Raw genomic sequence first — 22,634 nt, 5'->3', positions numbered from 1 at the left:
TCAAATGTTATCGAGGTTTGAATGTCAGTTTTGCTCCTACTCACCCCATTTTACGGTACCGAGAAGGTTCACGATGACGGCGGCGTTGAAGGGGTTACCTAAGATATGTTATAAAATTAATCATTTTTCAACATTCCTATCGTTTGTTACACAGAGTGGAAGACTGGTGTATACCCCCAGAACCCCCAGTTAAACCCCCGCAATCTCCCATCAACGAGTCAGAGTTCAGCCGGGACATGATCCTGCTTCTGACACCACCACCACCACCAGAGCCCACAGCGACCCCACCAGAGCCCACAGCGACCCCACAGGTCCTTCTAGAAAGGGCAATAATTGAACCTGTAGATACACATAAAGGAAAGGGAGTGGGGAAGAAAACTCCAAAGAAAAAACAGACCAAGGGAAGGTATGTATAGATTCGTTTGTCTGAGGGACGATTAGAAGTTATTGTGGTCAGTTAAAACGTAATATATAAAAAAAACCGGCCAAGTGCGAGTCGGACTCGCGCACCGAGGGTTCCGTACTTTTTAGTATTTGTCACAGACTTAAATATGTCTGCCAAATTCCAACAGAACGACAGACGGACGTGACAGACGGACAGACAGACAGACGCACGAGTGATCCTATAAGGGTTCCGTTTTTTCCTTTTGAGGTACGAAACCCTAAAAAAAATTATGTTTTTAGTATTTGTTGTTATAGCGGCAACAGAAATACATCATCTGTGAAAATTTCAACTGTCTAGCTATCACGCTTCCTGAGATACAGCCTGGTGACAGACAGACAGACGGACAGCGGAGTCTTAGTAATAGGGTCCCTTTTTTTAACCCTTTGGCTACGGAACCCTAAAAACTAGTTTTGGGAAGATTCAGCTATCTTCAATGAGAAAATCAACGCGCAATTTCTTTAAATGAGGTAATTAGCCACTCTTAAAAATAGGATATCTATTTCCTTGTTACTTTCTGACTTGTTAAGAGTGACCCTACATTTAAAAATAGAGGCGTATTGACAAAGTCAATTTTGTAACCACAGTAAAGTTACTACCTTCTTTCGACAGGTGATTAAAACTTTTAGAACGCCATTTGACTTTGATCCTTATTCTTTCACTGATATGTGTTAAATTTGTTAATTATCAAAATGTATCACCATCTAGAGTATAGGCCAAAAGTATAATGTCATCTTTTCGAGCGAAAAATTATTTTGACAATCCACCTTATATTCTCTTTGGCGGTAGAAAATAAAGTGTTAATTCGCGGTCACCAAAAATTTTCCCTTGTAATGCAGTTAAAGTAGATGTATCATGAAGCCTCGTGTATGTCATCTGCCGCTCCGTTAGTCCTATAGGGATAACCACTAGGCCACATGTTAAATGCAATTTCGATATGTCAAAATTAAGAGGCCGTAGTCGATTTTGGAGCAAAAATTTAAAATTAATAGATTTAGTCGTTGAAATTATACACGTTTCGTTACGTAATATCTAAATAACAAGTATTGGTTTCTATTAGCACGTCTTCTCATCTTACCTTTTAATAATGAGGTCGCGAGCGTTCGTCACCGGTAATATATGAAAAGAAGGGGCAGTTTTTAAAAATTCATCAAAAATTTATGGTGGTAAATTATACAAATTGATGTATAAGAATAGTTTCAGCAAATGTTGTAGATTGTTTAAGTATCAAAACTACGTCGAAATTAAGTCGATTTTCAGAGAAATTGTCACTTGTTTTGAAGTAATTTCTGAAGAAAATTGATTTCGTCTAACTTTCATTTACACTACTTCAAAGTCATAATAATAAAAATGTAGTTTGATAAACGTCAAGTACAGGATATGTGAAATACAAAATTACCATGTTTAGCAGTCCAAACTTTATGAAATTTACAAATAAAAGCGACAAAATCAGTGCTTTACGCGCGCTTACCTAAACGTCCATCAGAAAAGCAAACATTACTAATTTAGTGAGTCTGTTTTCAAAAAATTGATCTAATAAAAGGTAAGATAAGAAGACGTGCTAATAGAAACCAGTACTTGTTATTTCAATTAGGTAACAAAAGGTGTACAATTTCACCGACTAAATCTATCAATTTTACAATTAGCTACTAAAATCGACACCGGCCTCTTAAAATTCGAAATCAAATGGAATGGGATACCTGTTTATAGGTTTCTGTGCGGCTAGAGGTTAAAGATGTTTCTTAAATGTTACGGATATATATATATATACGGTGTAACATGAGGATACCGAATAATTTTAACAGCGTATTCCTGATCATATTTAAAGACTAAAATGTCCTATAAACTTTTCTGTAATTTGCCTAGTTTCAGAGTTAATACCAATTAAAAAAAAAAGGCCAAGTGCGAGTCAGACTCGCGTTCCAAGGGTTCCGTACATTACACAATTTAAACGATCTATTTTTTTATGTGAAACGTGCGTGAAATGTCTTTAAAAAACCCGTATGGATTGGATCAAAAACTAAATAATTAAGTCCGACTCACGCTTGACTGCACATTTCTAATAGGTTTTCCTGTGATTTATAGGTAAAGATCTATTTTGTGTATTTTTTTTTCAAAATTATAGACTCAGTAGTTTCGGAGATAAGGGGGGGGGGGTCATTTTTTGCCTATTTTCTTGAATAACTTCTAAACGGTTTGTCCTAAAATTGTAAAAAAAATATATTTAAGATTCTCACAATGAGCTCTTTCAATTGTTATGTAATACGATATAGTTTATAAAACTTTATTTTTTAGTTTTCTCATTTACCCCCCAAAAGTGGCTCCCATGTTTAAAATTAATTTGTTTACGTTACATGTCCGTCTTTGGGTCACAAACTTACATATGTGTACCAAATTTCAACTTAATTTGTCCAGTAGTTTCGGAGACAATAGGCTGTGACAGACAGACAGACAGACGCACGAGTGATCATATAAGGGTTCCGTTTTTTCCTTTTGAGGTACGGAACCCTAAAAAAACAAGTTTTTATTGTTACATAGTGCAAAACGCATTTTTGATGTCGATGTTGCCAGTGTGGGACGTAGTCTAAGTAACCCTATTGATAGATGTCAAAAAGTGACAAGTAACACTTTGTAAAAACTACGTTTTACGAGAAAAAAAAGTAAAAGTCCTTTTTAAGTGACAAGTTTACCAATAATATTTACTTTTTATGTACAAGTACATCTGAAAAATCGAAAAAAACAACAAACAAAAAAAAAAATTTTTTTGCAAATTTGACCTAAACTTATTACATTTTTTCCTTCTTTTGGCCTCAGAAAAGCGTGGTTAAAATCTTTCGGTTTCCTCGTGAACACCTTGTATATATATATTTTTTCTTCTAGGAAGCCGAAAGCAGCACAAGTCAAGAAAACATTACCGAAGCGAGCGGCTAAGGCTGCCCCTACACAAGAAGAGGTGGCTCCCAAGAAAAGACTTTTAAGGAAGTAAGTATGATCACAGAATATATAATAGTAGTAGGTACAGAAGATTCACTACCTAACAAAACTCTACTACCACGCGCAAGGCGGCGCAAGCGCGTGCAGGCGTCCGTTCCATAGCGGTGTGCGGCAATTAGCTCCATGCATGAATTTATTTTTATTTTTGGATTCATAATTTATATCGTTGGAACACCGGAAATGATAAAAATACTTTTGTAAACGCTCATAATTTTTGGCGCGAATTCGACAGAGCGTGATGACGTCACACGTTGGGCGGCCCAACTGACGTTTGCTACTAATGACACTAATCTGTCGAACGCGTGACGTCACGTGGCGTTTCGAGCGTTTCGCTCACTAGCTTTTCGCGGGCAAATTTTTGTACTTTTTATTTATAATTTTAAGTAATTAAATGCTAATTTAAAAACGGAAATGCATTTGTAACATGATATAACGGTAACAAACATCCGAATAAAACATATTTCGTTCAAATATAAACTTCATGCATGAGGCTAATTACTACGGCAAAACCTCAGAATTGAGGCGGCCGCAGGTACTTGTAGCGACGCGACGAAATCGCGGAGTGAGACACGCCTATGATATACAGGGTGGGTTGGACAAACCCTGAAAGAACGTAGAGGTACTTCTCAGGAATGCTCTAACGTTAATATTTTTTAGGGTTCCGTACCCAAAAGGTAAAAACGGGACCCCATTACTAAGACTCCGCTGTCCGTCTGTCCGTCTGTCTGTCTGTCTGTCTGTCACCAGGCTGTATCTCATGAACCGTGATAGCTAGACAGTTGAAATTTTCACAGATGATGTATTACTGTTGCCGCTATAACAACAAATACTAAAAACAGAATAATATAAATATTTAAATGGGGCTCCCATACAACAAACGTGATTTTTTTACTGTTTTTTCCGTAATGGTACGGAACCCTTCGTGCGCGAGTCCGACTCGCACTTGGCCGGTTTTTTAATTAGAACAAAAGATAAAAACGGATCGATATGACCTTCAAACCTTCAAGAAAAGAGGTGACCCTCTGGTGTTGAGGGTGTCCATGGGCGGCGGTAATCGCTCACCATCAGGTGATCCGTCTGCTCGTTTGCCTCCTATTTCATAAAAAAAAATATTGGTTGTTAACCGTGGCGCCGAGCGGTCGTGCCGTGAGTGGTTTAGTGTTATTGTGTATTTTACAAGTGGCGAAGAGGCTGACATGTTCACCTAGAGTGTCCAAATCCTCCATAAAAACCAGATAAAAAAAAAAACAACAAGTGGCGAACGTGGATAATGTAAGTACATTGTAACACTAATTGTTAAAAGGAACATTAATTAGCTTAAAAGTTGTAGATACGAATGGAAGCGAACTTTATATCGAGGTGTTGTTAGATTAGATTAGATTAGATTTATTTCAGCATAAAAATTACACTATAAATTTGTCATGTCAATTTTCTCTCCCAATAAGGATCTACATATAAGTATGTATTAACGAAAACATGTCAAAAACTGATGTCAATCTTAGCAATTTAGAATCATCATTAAATGTCAAACGAAATAAGATATCACAAAAGAGGTAAATGTCATTTTTAAAATACAATAAATCATTTGTATCATAAATAAAATTACATATATCATCACAAATTCAATTCCATGAAGTCACTTATAGAGTACAGAGGGTTATCCAACAAAAGGTTTCTCAATTTGCGCTTAAATGCTTCGCTTGCTTTGCTTTATTCTGTTTTTTCTACTCGTCGAGTATAATCTGTGTATTACAACTTCATATACAACACTACAACCTTACTCTTTTCAACGTTGGATAGTCTATGGCACTTCCGACTCAAGCATAAGAATTTTATCGATACGGTTTAGTCGTATAAAAATTTTGAAAATAGAACTTCATACATTTCGATAAAATGTTTCTTGTTTAAGGAGACTCGATTTAATGCAAATTAGCCTACTTAAACACGCTGCGTGGCATCTGCCTCGCCTTATAGCCCTGAGGCGGTTTTTAGTGGGTAAACCGTGGGTCCCATGAGCCTATACGGGAGTCCCACATAACCATCCCAGGCCCGTCCCCGCGCCTGGGTGGTATGCGAAAAGCATTTTCCCCCTCTATAAAAAAAAGGGCCTCATGAGTTACGAGGAGGTGTCGTTGACCAACCCGCCGGGGGCGCTAGGCCCGGCGGCCGGGGCGCGTACGAGTATGAAGGTATCGCGGCCTGCGGCAGCCCTATATGATTCTACTAGTTGAAAGTATTATTTTTTTGTCTCGTAGAAAAAGTATTGTATACAATAGTGATATAATCAAGCTTTTCAATCTCGTACCTTAACTTAAGCAACTCAGCAAGCTTCGTTGCTTAAACACGGTACTCGACTGAAAAGCTCTCTATTATATCACGATTGTATAAAATACTAAGTAAACAACTGCTTTTACCTATAATGAACAGTTTAGTTGATGGAAATGGTGATAACTGTTTTGTTTACGAAATTTGCAACGGCAGACGCGGCGCGGGGCAATGATGACTCGATGCATTATTGTGTTGTTTACCTGCAAATATAACTACCTACCTAGATGGAAATCAGCTTTCTTTAGTATGTTCTGAAAGTACCATTAGTGAATGATCAGATAATTATTACTGGATTCCTTTCATTAAGTCTATTCTAGTACCATTACCCTTTTGGTTGAAAATGGCACATTTGTTGTGAATGTTGTGATGACGCGTACTACCAAACGGCCAAATAATACAGTATTCGCTTTCATAAGTAAGAAATGTTTGCGGATGTTATTAAGGCGGTTTCCCTGAGCCAGAAAGCGAAAAATCTCCTTATATGATCCTGTTTTTCTAAGAGGCGTTGATATTTGTAGACGTGAAAATTTTTTATGTAGTTCTTGACTATATTATCTTTAATATCATAGCTTCCGATACACGAACTATGACACTTCGCTCGATACAATTAATTCCCAAATTAACCTCTAACTCGGACTTTTAATCCAACTTTACTTGGTTATTTGATACTATAAACAAAAAAAAAAGAAAGAACAATCTTAACTTAAATAATAATTTCATAGCTTTCGAATTTCGATATTGTAGGGTAACGTTTTTAAAATAAATAAAAATCTACAAAATTCGATCAAAATTGACACTTGGCGCGCATGATCTTTCCCGTTCTTTCTTGCGAAATGTGACAGAGACAGCGGCAAACCAATGGAACGGCCTTAAATGAATAGTACATTATTGTTGAGGCTCGGAAGTAGCTGCTTGCTGGCTGAGGATTCGTTTTAAACGGACGAGCTTGGGAGTCCGTTTAATTGAATCCGAAGCCAGCAAGTAGCCTTCCAGCCGAGTCATATATAGTGCTTTTCTCAAAAATGGCGCAATAAATGCAAATATAATAGTAATATTTTACAGAAGAAACGTTCTTATGTATATATTTTCACAGAAAAAAGTAAAAAGATTTGCTTTGCCGCCGTTTTTTTTAATTAAAAATGGAAGTGAATTTTTCTGCTGAAAATACGCCAACCTATTTGAGACACCTAAATAGTTGCGGTACCAACATTATAATAATAAGTACTGATCATCTGTTTGGCTGTTTAATGGACCTATGCCTTTATTTGATATGGCCACTTTAACTTTTAAAAACTTTGGAACTCGACAAATAATGGAATTTGTATGCAACATTGCAGTCCCGAAATCGAGACTGCAATGTTTTTAACTTTTTAATTTTTTGACTGACCATAAACTACGCACTTCGCGACCTACTTTTTAACCGGCAACGTCGACTTCCCCGACCATTTTTGAGAAAAAGTTATTACCGGTATTTTGACGTACACGAGGATTGTAGATAAACATAAAGGAAAGGGAGTGGGGAACAAAACTGTAAAGAAACAGACCAGGGGCAGGTATGTATAGATTCGTTTGACTGAGGGGCGATAAGACGTTATTGTGGTCAGTTAAAACGTAATATATTAAAAAAAAACCGGCCAAGTGCGAGTCGGACTCGCGCACCGATGGTTCCGTACTTAATAGTATTTGTTGTTATAGCGGCAACAGAAATACATCATCTGTGAAAATTTCAACTGTCTAGCTATCACGCTTCGTGAGATACAGCCTGGTGACAGACTGACAGACGGACAGCGGAGTACGGTAGTACTATTAGTTATTCTGTGCCGCCGGTTCCTCTCTCTGCGGCCTTGACCACCGGCAGTTTGGGCCTTGCCCCACTGCCGGCGGCACCCTAGGTTAGGTTTTTTATAATGTGTTTATATGTATTTTGTATTATTTTGAAAGTGTTTTTATATTTAAATTTTATATACATATAATAATCATTATTTAAGCATCAAGCATCACTCAAATCGAAGTTCCTCTTAGGGACCGGACAACCCTTTCCGCGATAAAACCCTTTCAATGGGCGACACTTAAACACGGCTAACACATTGAAAGACTTTCCCTATTGAACTGCAAGCCCATTCATACCCTTACCCCTACCGAAACCCCTAACTAACCCTTACCGAAAAGCTAACCAAAAATAAGGCTAGCTCCTTATAAGGGTTACCCTTGTCTTTAAGCGCTTTTTATAAAGGTTTCCCTTTGCGTGAAAGAGACAGGATTAGTATATATCTACGGTAGTGTATGAAAAGGAAAGAAAATACGTGCCTAGTCAAAGAACGCCACCGTCGCCGCTGACGATCGCTCGGATTCGAAGTAATGTGTGCTTTATGAACAAGGTAGACGACTTAAATTAGCACGCTTATATATATGCTAAAAGGGAAGCCCTTTATAAGGCTAACCCTTATAAGCCATATGCAAGGTGTTGGTGAGCGGATGATAAGGGTTTGGTAAGGGTATTTGGGCTACCGATTACTCAAATGTGGTAGCTTTATATAAGAGTTTTTAAAAGCAAAACAATGGGTTTCGTCTGGCAAAGGGTATGGTGAGTTAAGCCTTATGCAATACCCTTATAAAACCCCGATAAGGGATAGCGGGCCGGTCCCTGGTTCCTCTTCCTCCTTCTTTAATTATTTACCTTTGATTCCATGAAAAGCAACAATGAGGAACTGAACAGGAAGGTGTCAGCGTTGGAGGCGAAATGTGACATCCTCGAAAGGCAGCTGCTCCACGTGATGCAGAAATTAAAATCCTGCGTAGCGAGGGATTGTAACATAGAATCCTGAGCGTAGTGAGGGATTCAAGTGTTAACGCCCAAGGTTAAAATAATTTTGCTACCATGTGACACATACTGCTTTTCACATCACCTATTAGGTTTCAAAACATTATTATTATTTTAAGCAAAGATCGATACGGACAAAGTGCCAAAAATATGTATACCCGACCTTTGTATAGGCACATACTTTTGGCACTTTGTCCGTATCGATATTTTCAGACGTGACTGTACTGACAAATTAAAAGTACCTACAGCTCATAATTATGTACCTAATATCTTTTCAAAAACAGCAGCAAACACCTAAAACGATAGAATGAAAATCAAGTACATTACCTATATTTTTGTAGATTTTTCTGGTAACAAATTAGCTGTTACCCCTTTGAACCAAATCTTCGGAAGAACACTATGAAGACTGATATCACATTTTTGGCACTTTGTCCGTATCGATCTTTGCTTAAAATAATAATGTTTTGAAACCTAATATATGTATGTAATTACCTCATAGGTGATGTGAAAAGCAGTATGTGTCACATGGTAGCAAAATTATTTTCACCTTGGGCGTTAACACTTGAATCCCTCACTACGCTCAGGATTCTATTATAGAATCCCTCGCTTCGTTTTGACACATGAGGTTTTGTACCTTCTTACTGTTTTTGACGTATTTAGTTTTTTACATACGAAGTTGTCATTTTTATTGTCAACTTTGACGTATATTGTTGTTATTTCGGTTATGGATTGTATAGAAAGGATCGCAATCTCTTATGGCAGAATTGTTGTAAAAGTGACCGCGTTAAGCTTTAAATAATAGTTCCTAATCTCTCCGGTGGCGCTAGTTAGGCTCTGGGACATGAGTATAACATGAACCATATAAGGCAACAAATAACCCGACCAAATTACCTAGGTTGTTTTTGGTAGTATTTCTGTGTATGGTGGCGCCGCCTAATTACTGTTTTTTGATGGACACTTTTCATACATAGAGATTTGGCTCCTTTATACAGTCTCCATGATTTCGGTGTTTGGAAATAAAGATATAAGGACCATGGATGTAAGTAAAGGGAGGTAGATATGGTACCAGGCGCACGATCGTGAACCATCAAATACAGGTTCCGGAACCTATATTGAGTTAGTCGTACAGGTGACGCCAATGTGTCAACATTTTCACAACCATCTAGAAAATCATACGAAAAAATGCCGTGTTGCGCCTTTTTCGACTGTTTTAACAGCTCGAAACATAAAAACAAATCTCACGGAATCAATTTCCATTCGTAAGTACTGTTATAACATTTAAAAACATTATTATTTGTAAATAATTTTAAAATTATCTTTGTTATTGAGTGAGAGAGATACCTAAATAATGCATTACCCATGTGAGAAACACGTTTATCCGAGTGTGCAAAACTGTCACCTAGGCATGCCCGCTTCAGGAATAAGCTGCAATTGTATAATCTCTTCCCAAGCGTGTCTTTTCGGTCGAACCGTTTCAAGTGAAACCTCGAGATCCGTACTGCCTGTGCGTAACCAGAGATCATATCTTTATACTGGTTTTTTTGCAACGATACATTAGTTTAACATGGCGAATACTTGACCAGGGTTTCAGAAGTATAAAACGAGGGTCAATTTCATGCTTTAAAATATGATACTCAATGATTCGATATTAATCTCAGTGCAACTCGCTCGCTCATATATTTGCGTGAGAGAGACGGACTAAGATTAGATAATATCAAATCGAGATATTTTTTAAAAATCTAAATAACTTAATGTCACCTTAAGACGACAATGTAAGAAGTATGTAAGTCTCGCCTACACATCTGTATGTGTTATAAGTTTATCTCTATTGCACCTCGAGCAATACGTAAAATATAGGAGTCTCGCTTGCACAGTTGTGTTAACTGTATTCGGTTATCCCTGTTGCTCGTTGTGCACATATACATTATAACGGTGTGTAGTATTTGCAAATGTGTGGGTGCTGGACCAGATTTTAGTTTTGTCAACTATTAACGTCACATATCTACCCCTTTATACCTACATCTATGATAAAGACAGATTTTATGCTACTGGACGTGAGATATAAGAGGGACAGTAGGTGTCTACGACACGGATATCAAATGACGCCTCCCTCTGTGCATCCTAGACGCCGCGGTAGCAAAGATGGCCGCGAAGTCCACAGTCGCCTTCGGTGATGATGGGTTCTTTGACCACGTTCCCCCAGATTATATTATATTCTTATAAGAGTTAGGGGCGAAAACCAGGTTTTATACAATTTTTGAAAAACTCCTATAAGTCGGGCATAGCTATGTTTAAAATATATCAAATTGTGTAAACACATTTGTGGTATTTTCTATAAAAAAGGGACCTTATTGTCGATGGCGCTTACGCCATTATTAACGATGCTCCGATATAAATACAATGCCTCGCGAAGCTGTGCGGCGTAAGCGCCATCGACAATAAGGTCCCTTTTTATAGAAAATGCCCCATTTTCCATTATTTCAATATCTAGGGAGGAAAGTGCTAAGTTTGTGCGGAGAATCGATTGTCCCCTATCCTCTTAATGTATGCTAGAGACCTCATACTATTGTCACTGTGACATGGTACAAAATGGGTCATAAATTAAACCTGTTCGAAATACCTTAAGCAATGATAAAAGCTTTAACTATTTAATAAGCTTTATCATTTCATAGTGTTTGAGATATGCCTAAACTTTAATGCGTCATAACGACCTGCAATAATAATTATGTTACTCTTCAAATGCCGCAAAAATATGAGGCACGCTCAGGCTCTACAAATAAGACCATGTCAGATATTTTTGCGGCCTTCGAAGAGTAACATAGTATTGTAGATGACTGTACGATAGTAGATAGATTACCTACTCACGGAACACTTTGCTACCGCAGTTGTGACTGCGGGCTTGGCCAAATTATTTTGTATGCAACCTATTACTTGGGAATTGTATTAAAACGTCAAAGATGTTTTCGTGAAATGTATTGATTGGCATAATCTAATTTCGAAAATATCATGTTGCACGGATGTTTATTCCATCTCGGCCAAATAATCTACAGGTAAGAATTTCCTATCCTGCTAGCTGTTTATGTTCTAAACAGGCAGCAGGTTCTTAAGGCAGGGGTCTTTAAACTGGCTGGAGAGAGAGCGGGGCTCGCTAACCTTCCGGTTGGTGCAGGTGCTCACGGGTCATGGCTGCTGCGGGAGCTACCTGCACCGGTTCGCAAGACGGGAGGTGACGGCCGAGTGTCACCAGTGCAGCTGCGGCGAGGACACGGCGCAGCATACCCTGGAGGAATGCCCAGCCTGGGCGGGGCAGCGCCGTGACCTCATGGCAGTGGTGGGGGACGACCTCTCCTTGCCGGCCGTAGTTAAGGCTATGGTCGCCGACGAGAGGTCGTGGTAAGCGGTCCTCTCCTTCTGCGAGGATGTAATGTCGCAGAAGGAGGCAGCGGAGAGGGAACGGGAGGCCGACCTAGCCTCGCACCCGATCCGCCGCAAGCGCGCAGGGGCTCGGAGGAGGGCGTATGCCCATCTCCTCCCCCCCACCTAGCGAGGTCTGGGCAGCGGCGAGGGGGCGTCGCTGCCCATTACATAGGCCTCGCAGAGAAGGCGCGCGTGGTGTGCCTACGCGCCTTCTTAGAAGGCAGGGCTAGAAGTTACTCCCTAGCCCCCCCCCCCCCCCAGAGAAGGGGCCGCTGCATGTGGTAGTGGCGGGCGGCGCCGGCGCGGTCACGGTTGCGTACTTAAGAGAACCCGTGGCCACGCCCCATTGGCGGCGCGCTGGCATACCGTTGGTTTTTTAGTGGGTAGTGGCGCCTTTTGCCGAGTCCCACATAACCCGCACTTTCTCCCCCGAGGGTGTGGGTATGCATAAGCATTTTTCCAACGAAAAAAAAAAAAGGTTAGAACTGCGACCCCTTAGAAGATAAACTGCTGGCAGAACAGTAGGTTAGGTTAGAACTGCGACCCCTTAGAAGATAACTGCTGGCAGAACAGTAGGTTAGGTTAGAACTGCGACCCCTTAGAAGATAAACTGCTGGCACAACAGTAGGTTAGGTTAGGTTAGAACTGCGACCCCTTAGGTCTAAGGGGTCGCAGGTTAGTTCTAAGGGTTTTAAGGGGTCGCAGTTCTAACCTAACCTACTGTTCTACCAGCAGTTTATCTTCTAAGGGGTCGCAGATCTAACCTAACTAACCTACTGTTCTGCCAGCAGTTATAATGATTTGCAACATAAAAGTTTGCTGAAGTAAAGCTTTGCAATGTAAAAATTTGCCAAATGATATTTGACAATGTCTTGAACGCCTAAGAAGATCATTTGCTACATAAATATTTGCCACATGGAAGTGTGATGAAGTAACATTTTGCAATATAAAAATATTGCGAAATTAGAAAAATGCGAAATAAGGTTATGCCAACGATTGGTTTGTCAAATGAAACTTTGGCGAAAAGTTGGTTGCCAAGTGAAATTCGGCGAAATATATTTCGCCGAAAAGGGAGTACACCCAAATATAAATATATACACAATACAGAACCGCATAATTATGCTTTGTTAAATATTTGTACAAAACTTTACATACCTACTTTAATCAACATCATTACCTATTATGTATTACTATCAAACTATGTACCTATTACTAATAAAGTCTTTAAAATTATAAACTGTCCAATAACATCGCCTTGGCAGCGAACTATTCGTCTGGTTATTTAGTAAGTTACTCGTAGTTAGGTTAGTTATTTATTTAATACACTTAGAGACCTTATACACCTCTAAGATTTTATTATGTTTTACCTTTATTTTTAATGATTTTGACAGGTAGAGACCTTTACATCTCTATGTCAATTTAAATTTGTAATTTAGTTATTTATAGGTAGGCATACTTCTTACGAATTATGTTGTGATTATGTGGCGCTATGCCGTCTTTAATGTAACATACAAGCACAAATGTTGTATCTCACTGAATTAATTTACTTCATATATATTAATACAGCCCGGCAACTTGAACATGTCATGCTCGCTTAAAAGTCTTTGCTTACGGTGGCGTCGTTGATCGGGTCGCCACTTTCCCGAATGAAGGTTGAGGGAGACGATAACTGAGATACGCGTCATACTCGTGAACGGGTGCTGTTTGTGGAGACCGGTCTGTTTAAGTTTACACGGGCTTCATTTTACCTATTTAACTTTACTTTTGAGTGGCATTAACGTGAGGCACTTCATTCGGTTCTTGTCAGTTTGTCTGATTTAATATCTTGTCTTTTTATTAATTATATAACAATAGGCTATTTGACTAATTTTTGAAAATGGTTTTAATTGATTGTTTATGACTTAATAATTACACTACATTGATATTTCCGTGAAATTTCCTGTATTAAATATAAAAAATCAATGTTAAAGTTTATTTATTTTGAACGCGCCTTAAACGCTGTTTTTGCAAAGGGGCTAATCACTTGACACGTGTGACGTCACACGCGAGTAAACTCAGTCAATGACCTTAGTAAATCTTATGGTTTATGTGCATTGAATTGATTATTTCACTGTAAAATGGTATATAAATGGTGTATAGTGCCGCAATGTTCAAGTACGACTATAAAAAATCCAGATAAATTGTTTGTTTCCGTTCCAACGAAACCCAAAAACAGAAAAATGTGGTTAAAACTAGCGCGAAGAGACCCAAAGAGCATTTTAGCGCATACAAATGTTTTTATGTGTGAAGACCACTTCGATGTAAGTAATATTTAACTGTAAATAAATATGGTAGTTGAAGCAGCGGATTTTGTTGTATTTAACGAAACAAGATCTAGGTATTTAATGTATTACTACATAACCTCATAACATAGCTCTTTCAGCATTAGTAGGTAGTTAGTAGCATACTTTTTCTTTCAAACTAAAGTGCAGTATGGAGATACTATTCTCGTCATCGTACTCTATATATATATATATATATATCGTCGTCGTATTCGTATCATCGAAATCGAAATGTTCGTAAATAAACAATTTCTACGTATACTCACATAGCTGTTTTTACATTTCTAAGTTCCGCAGCATAGTAATCCGGATTATCTTTAAAGAAAAGTGCAACCATTGATGCGTCTATGTCTGGTAGGTTGCCGCTATCAGCTTTCACATATTTCGGCTCCATTTTGAGTTTCTTATGAATATTGTGCTACTAGATATACGGATAAATCGAAATATATCAGAAAACTGTGGAACAATGACTAAAATTAACTAAATACAAATAAAACAGTTAAAACACTCAAGGCAATCAAGAATGTTTACGCGCGTGTGACGTCATCCGAGCGTTGACCAATCACAGAGCGTTCACGTCCCTGATGAAATTTCAAAAAATATTAAATTTTCTTTCGTTTATATTCCAAAAACTAAACATAATTTACATTCAAATATAGTGAAATATACTTTATTAGTTTATTATCTTTCAGGATGACAGCAATTCGTTATATATTTTTAATGTTGTCAAATACCCTATTCAAGTCTTGGAGACCCTTTACATCTCTGGATAATTTGATGATCTTTTTTATTATTATATACATTTTATCTCTGACACCTAGAGACTTTTACATCTCTAAACAATTTTAGTACTTCTGTTATTTTTTATAGTTTTTATTAGTTTTTTTTTGTGAAATTTAACATTTATATTTATGTAATTGTTTTTTGTAATTTTGGATTAATTTTATTGTTTGTAAAAATTGACATGTAAAAGTGCCCCTGTGGCCTATTTGCTGAATAAATGTTTAACTTAGTTAAGAATTAGCTTTAAGCCTCGTCCATTTTACTGCACAAATATTTATTTTGTTATTCTATCAGATTTTTATTGTACTCGCCATTCCTTGTTTTATTTGTGTTGGTAAATATATATTTTTTTATTTTTTATTTTATTTTATTTCGTAAAAGTTAAGGGCACAACTTATTCTGCCATTCAGTACCGTTCAAAATTCGTTCATTCAAATAATTGTGCACGCATGAGATACTTAAAAATATATAAAAGTTATAGTATTAAACTTTATTAAGCAGTATTTGCACGATCATGCACGACTGTCTTGTAAGAACGAGACATGTAACGTCGTTTATCATACTATAGTAGCCTACTATTAGTAGGGTACGTAAGCGACTCGAGTATGCACTTTTGTCTCGGGTGATGCCGCTTGGCACGACTGTTCCTTAGGTCAAACAAAACTGGTTTGGCCCGGTAGCCACGATATCGTACCGCGCAAAAAAGGGCCAAAATGCATGAAACAAGCATTAAAACATTATAATCATAGTTTAAAAACGCCAAATTCAGTGTTTTTGTAAACATTTTTAATCTTTGACCTTGGCCATAGTTCCATTTGTATGAAAATCGTCACCGCCTTGGGCTATAAATTATTTTTTTCCTACGAAAAAATGTATAATGGCTCCTTGGAAATAATGTTTCCAGAATGAAGAATAAATGTCCAATTTTTCATTTAGCGTAAATCGCCACACTATGATTGTAACAGACAAAAATGTTACAAAAAATTACGTACTAAACATTTTCATTTTTTGCACAAAAATATATTTTTTTGTATGAAAAGGTATAACAATTATTTCAAAAATGAATTCCTCGTCCCTAAATTATCCTAAAATGACATATAACTTGCCCTAGTTGTTAAGACCTGGACGAATAAGACCTAGGGAGTCGACCCCTCCCCCCCTCTTTTTTTGGGGGAGTCGACCCCTCCCCCCCTCTTTTTTTTGGGGTAGGCACGGTCCGATCTCGTGGCTACCGGGTCAAATCAGCTTTGTTTGAGAATACAAAAGTCAGAAATGATAGTCAAAGTCCGACAGTCGTACTTCACTCGCGAAACGCTCCTAACTAAACGATAAGTGAACGTGACGTCAAGTTCACTGAGAGCCCATTTAGAGACAAAATAAGAAAATTGCGTTTTTGTCGGTGAAATATTGCGTTTATGTATATAATTGCTATACTTGCTATACAATATTTTTTTGGATAAAATGTAAGGAATCGAATGGTACCCTTACTTTTTTCCTTTATGGAAGTTGAATAATTACTTAAATTTTGATACTTTCAAGTCCTGTATTTTTGTATGATTTCCATATATTATTATAATGATTACATGAATACTAATTTCCTATCTATGTTACTAGATATTAGTATAAAATTCAACATGTGCCATCATGCCTAGTGAGGTGTGCGCGGACACCTAAAAATTATACAAATTTGTTCAGCGTACTGGTAAGTGCAAAGTGTTGAACGTTTTATTAGGATAAATAATTTTAGGATAAAGTAGCTCTCTTGTAATTCGCTTATTAATCAGTGTTTAACGTTTTAAATCATACATTCCTATTTTATGCTACATGCCTTTGCCAGAATGATATTGCAATTTCCTTTGTTCTCATAGTGGCGGGTACAAGTAAGTATGTACGCGTACCCCCCAACTTCTTTCTTTCTTTACTCTGTGCTTTTCATTCGCTTTTGTAACTCCGCTCTGCTTGTGAACACAAACAAGCTTTCTGCTTATGGTGCACCGGCTTCCCCATGGTCCCATCATCATCACAGGGTGTTCACAGAAGCAGAGCGAGCAGGAACACTTCACTAAGACGTTTGTAAATCCACAGAGCTTCGTTATATTTAAAAAAGAAGACCGTCGGCCGACAAGCCACGCTACCATCTCGACGGCAGGGTTGGAGCCATAGTCGTTCACCCGCCGTCGCCCCCTGCTCCTCTTCAGCGCTTTTTTTAAATAAATTAATTTTGTTAACGAGTTGGTAGTTAATTATTTACTTCCCCTACCAACATAGGGACATAACTTCCCCAAACGTTACATTAGTAGCATGGCCTGTAAATGTAATTTAGTAATAAGCTAGATATATGTTGTCATATTTGTGTGTCCTGATAGGCTGTCATAGAAGCTTCCTGTATAACTTTAATAACATCCCATGTACATGACTTTACAAATAAATATTTTATCTAAGATGACCAATGGAGATTTACTGTTTAGCGAAGTCGGTTGTTTTACAAGCTTTTATTTAACTTGCAATGTATGTAAGTAAGTATGTATGTAACTATATTTGTAAGGGTCAAATCTTGCAAGTTAAATTTAACCCACTTCCCGACTTCCTTCTTCAGTCGGTCCCTCAATGCTGAGGATCGTGACATCATGTCCTTCTGTTGAAGATCGCCAAGCGCATGGCCTCGTGCAGTTTTAATTGCATAGGTGCAGTGATTTGAGCACACTATCTAGTAGGAGGGCCCTGAGGTCTGGTGCCTTCAACTTTACCCGTCATTATAACTCTCTCCAGGCTATCCGAGGAGCGACGTGAGAGGTGTCCGAAGTATATGAGTAGGTCCCGACTTCCAATGAAGCTGAAACTTTGCTCAACTCAAACTAATTGTGATTGGGGTTGTTAGAATTGTCTCGATGAGTATTAGTTGCCTGTGGAAAGAAGTATAGTCAGCGATAGAAGCCAAAAACTTATTATTAGGGTTCCGTACCCAAAGGGTAAAAACGGGACCCTATTACTAAGACTTCGCTGTCTGTCTGTCTGTCCGTCTGTTACCAGGCTCTATCTCATGAACCGTGATAGCTAGACAGTTGAAATTTTCACAGATGATGTATTTCTGTTGCCGCTATAATGAAAACAGAATAAAATAAATATTTAAGTGGGGCTCCCATACAACAAACGTGGTTTGTTTTACGTTTTTTGCGTAATGATACGGAACCCTTCTTGCGCGAGTCCGACTCGCACTTGGCCGGTTTTATTATTATATATGATTAATTGATTATTGTTAGTACGAGTATCTGCAGCGGTATCATGGTCGCATTTTTATCACCTGTCATGCCATGCGTCACTTTTGCACTTACATTTGTTAGAACGTGACGGGCATGCTGATAAATGATAAAAGCTAGCCATACACGCACGGATTTGCCCGTGGGATCTGCCTGAAAGATGTGTCTGGCGGACACATCCGTCAATGTGTGGCGAGAAATAGTCACATATGGGCAGCGGACGGGCATCCGGCGGACAAATCTGTGTCTATTTCTCACTAGCTAAAGAGCCGACCATCTTAGCCCTACTGGAGTATATAGTATATAATTATTAATTAACTCACTCGACTCGACGCTAGTATTGTTATATCTAAGGTATTTACAATGTTATGAGTACGTACATAAATAAATAAATACTAGTGATGTACCGAGCTAGACATGTGCGCCGATGGCAAAATCATCGGCGGCGGCGTCCGATGATTTTTTGACCGGCGGCGGCGGCGTGATCGGCGTGGCATAATTTTTGATACTGCATGAGAACGTGGCAGTAGAAACTCTAAAGCCTTCTGAGTATTTACTAGGCTATCCAAAACATATTATGTGTGTTTTCTAAATTATTGCCGAAAATTGGCAACCCTTTCTTACCAACCTAACGGTTACCAACGGTATGTTATTACATAACAAGGATACTTTAAAACGCTACATTTTAGGTATAATGACTTTGTAAGCGTAATACAAATAAAATACAAAAAGATTTCTTTATAAGTTAAGAGCCCGTTAACGATTTTGGAGCAAAAATGTAAAATTGCTAGATTAAGTCGTTAAAATTATACTCGTTTTGTTACTTAATATCTAAATAACAAGAATTGGTTTCTATGAAGTAACCAGTACTTGTTGTTTCTATAACGTATCGAAAGGTGTACAATTTCAGCGACTAAATCTACCAATTTTACTTTTTTGCGACTAAAATCGATAACGGGCTCTTAAGTCGGAAATTTAAAAAAACCGGCCAAGTGCGAGTCGGACTCGCGTTCCAAGGGTTACACAATTTAAACAATGTATTTTTTATGTAAAACGTGAGTGAAAATTGCCTTTAAAAACCCGTAGGGGTCAAATCAAAAAGTAAGTAATTAAGTCCGACTCACGCTTGACTGCACATTTCTAATAGATTTTCCTGTGATCTATAGGTAAAGAACTATTTGTTTTTTTTTTTTATCCAGTAGTTTCGGAGATAAAGCCCCCCCGCCCCGCCCCCTTTATATTAATGGTAATTTTTTTGCCTATTTTCTTGAATAACTTCTAAACTGTGTATCCTAAAATAATAAAAAAAAAATATTTGAGATCCTCACATGAGCTCTTTGACATTTGATATGTAACACAATATAGTTTAAAAAAGTTATTTTTTAATTTTCTCATTTACCTCCCAAAAGTGGCCCCCATGTTTAAAATTCATTTTTTTATGTTACATGTTCGTCTGTGGGTCACAAACATACATTTGTATACCAAATTTCAACTTAATTGGTCCAGTAGTTTCGGAGAAAATAGGCTGTGACAGACGGACAGACGCACGAGTGATCCTACATACATTACATTATACAGAAAACACAATGTTTCTCAGTCCTGTAAACTACCAAGAGATTTATAAAAGTATAAAAGGACTAAAAAACAAAAACAGCAGCGGCATAGATGAACTTCCACCATCTCTCATACGACAATGTGCTGATTCACTTGCGCCCCCCTTCTGCAAATTAATAAATCAATCGTTTAGCGAAGGAGCTTTTCCAAACAAACTAAAGACGGCCCTTATAAAGCCGATACACAAAAAGAAGTCTAAAACTGACCCCAACAACTACCGACCAATTGCCCTGCTACCAACGGCATCTAAACTCTTCGAAAAAGCCATGTGCGACCGTGTTTTCGCCTTCTGTGAAAAATATAAAATATTAACCGAAAGCCAAAATGGATTTCGCAAAGGGCGATCTACAACAACAGCAGTCTATAAGTACATGCAGGAGGTTGCAAACACTCTGAATGCCAAAAAATACGGAGTTGGCGTCCTCCTGGATATGACTAAAGCCTATGACAAAGTCAAGTATACAATACTTTTGGATAAATTGTATGGGGTGGGGATACGAGGACCAGCCCACAAATGGTTTGAATCGTACCTAAAGGATAGAGTACAACTTACGGAGATAGAATACTATGACATAAATCACAGAGAAATAAAAATGATACGATCACACAGCAAAGTAGTCAACTCCTCAATCCCCCAAGGAAGCGTTGCGGGATGCCTTCTATTTGTGTTATACATTAACGATCTTCCAAAGATATTAGAGGAGACATGCATACTATTTGCTGATGACATTTCATTACTCATTGAATGCGAAAATAACGACCAATTAAATGACAAACTAACGTCGGTATTACAGAATATAACAAATTGGATGTATGACCATAATCTCGAAATAAATTACACGAAAACAAAATTAATGACTTTCCACCCTCATCAAAAAGCTCCATTAGATTTAGTATTTCATTATAATAACACTCAGATAGAAGTAGTAGAAGAATTATCTTTACTTGGACTTGTTATAGACAAAAATATAAACTGGAAGGGACACATACAATTATTAAAATCTAAAATCTCTAGTTTTACATACGCGCTGAGCGAGATAAAGAAAACCACAAACTTACAGACAGCTCTCGCCGTGTACTACGCGTACGCCAACGCATGGCTAAGATATGGGATCATTTTATGGGGGAACAGTACTGACGTACCATCATTATTTATACAACAAAAAAAGCTGATCCGCATACTGGCCAACGTAAACTACACACACACATGCCAACCACTTTTCCGACTATTCAAAATTCTCACATTACCATCTATATACATCTTCGAAATGTGTAAATTTGCAAAACAAAATAATCATATATTTAAAAAAAGATACGAATTACCCACAACCCACCTACTGAGATATCAAAACAAATTACTACTACCGGCCTCTAAAATTAAAAAGCACTCTAATAGTACCTATGTAATGGCAATAAAAATATTTAATAAACTACCAGAGGCTATAAAAAATGTAGAAAATGATAAAAAAATGTTTAAATTAATTAAATCTCTTTTATTAAAAAAATGTTATTACACATTGAACGAATATTTAAATGATAAATAACGAAATAATATAGAATGAATAATTAATATCTTAGTAATTATGTCATTTTCTATCAGAATGTAATATGTAACTTATAAAATAAAATAAAAAAAATTGTTTTGTTAATTTAGTTTTTAAGACATTTTTGCTGTGCCCTAACAGGGTATCATGTACCGACTATATTTTATTTACCACCTGTATGAAATGAACATGATTGCAATAAATAAATGAATATGAATATGAATATAAGGGTTCCGTTTTTTGCTTTTGAGGTACGGAACCCTAAAAAAAACTATATTGACTTTTCCCAGCAGCTGTCGCCTCACTTATGATTTGTTACGAAATAATGATGAATATACATTTGTGTAAAATCAGTCAGATAATAAGATGTCGTCGTTTTCGAAAGTAAACGTCTCTAGCAGGTTATTCGCTCAACAGAATGTCTTAGAACCTGTCCGTTGTCGTATGGCACTTGCTGCAGGGCAAACCAGCCTGTCTTGAGACCTACATACTGCGAGCGACTAGTCGACAACCCAAAGATTTGATTGACGAGCCCTCCGAAGGAAAATCAGGAAAATTTAAGAGAAGATTGAGAAACTTATTATGAGAATACTTTAAAATTAACGCTAATTCGTTATCACAGCTAACACTGCAACGACAAAAATGATACTAATTTGTTTCACTAACAAATAATAAGCGAAAAAGCATACCTAAGGAGATTTAAATGATTCGACACTATCTACTCAATTCTACTCACTACGCAACATGCAATAAGACACGATTGGTATCAAAATTTTCCACGCCGATTATACGCCGGTCAAATTGATCGGCGGCGGCGGCGTGGAAAAATCGTCGGCGGCGGCGGCGGCGCGGCGCACATGTCTAGTACCGACTATGGGTTTGGCTGACTAGCCGACTAATCGGCGCTCGGATGGCCGATTAGTCGGCCGACTAGCCGCCTAGTCGGCCACAACCAATCATATTGATTCTTGCGTTTAGCTATTTGTCAAATGAACTGAAAGATGTACCCTGCTAGTTCAAAGACTTAATGATTGGTCGTGTGGAGTCCGAGATCCGATCTTTACCCGATTAGCAGTACACCTTGTTTTACGTACGTAGTTATAGTAGATAATC

General features: G+C 37.8%; 1 protein-coding gene across 1 annotated transcript in view; it reads left to right on the top strand.

Moving 5' to 3' along the window:
* LOC134755052 (uncharacterized) overlaps window positions 1-22,634 on the top strand; it is a 113,070-nt gene that overhangs the window by 65,101 nt on the left and 25,335 nt on the right. Inside the window, exons 17-18 of the mRNA XM_063691530.1 lie at window positions 155-406; window positions 3,323-3,424. Coding sequence (XP_063547600.1) covers window positions 155-406; window positions 3,323-3,424 — 354 coding nt within the window. The remainder of the gene's footprint in view (window positions 1-154; window positions 407-3,322; window positions 3,425-22,634) is intronic.

The sequence above is a fragment of the Cydia strobilella genome, chromosome Z (assembly GCF_947568885.1).
Source record: "Cydia strobilella chromosome Z, ilCydStro3.1, whole genome shotgun sequence".
Taxonomy (NCBI): domain Eukaryota; kingdom Metazoa; phylum Arthropoda; class Insecta; order Lepidoptera; family Tortricidae; genus Cydia; species Cydia strobilella.
Note: the sequence above shows the minus strand (reverse complement) of the source record. Positions and strands in the feature narration are given on the sequence as shown.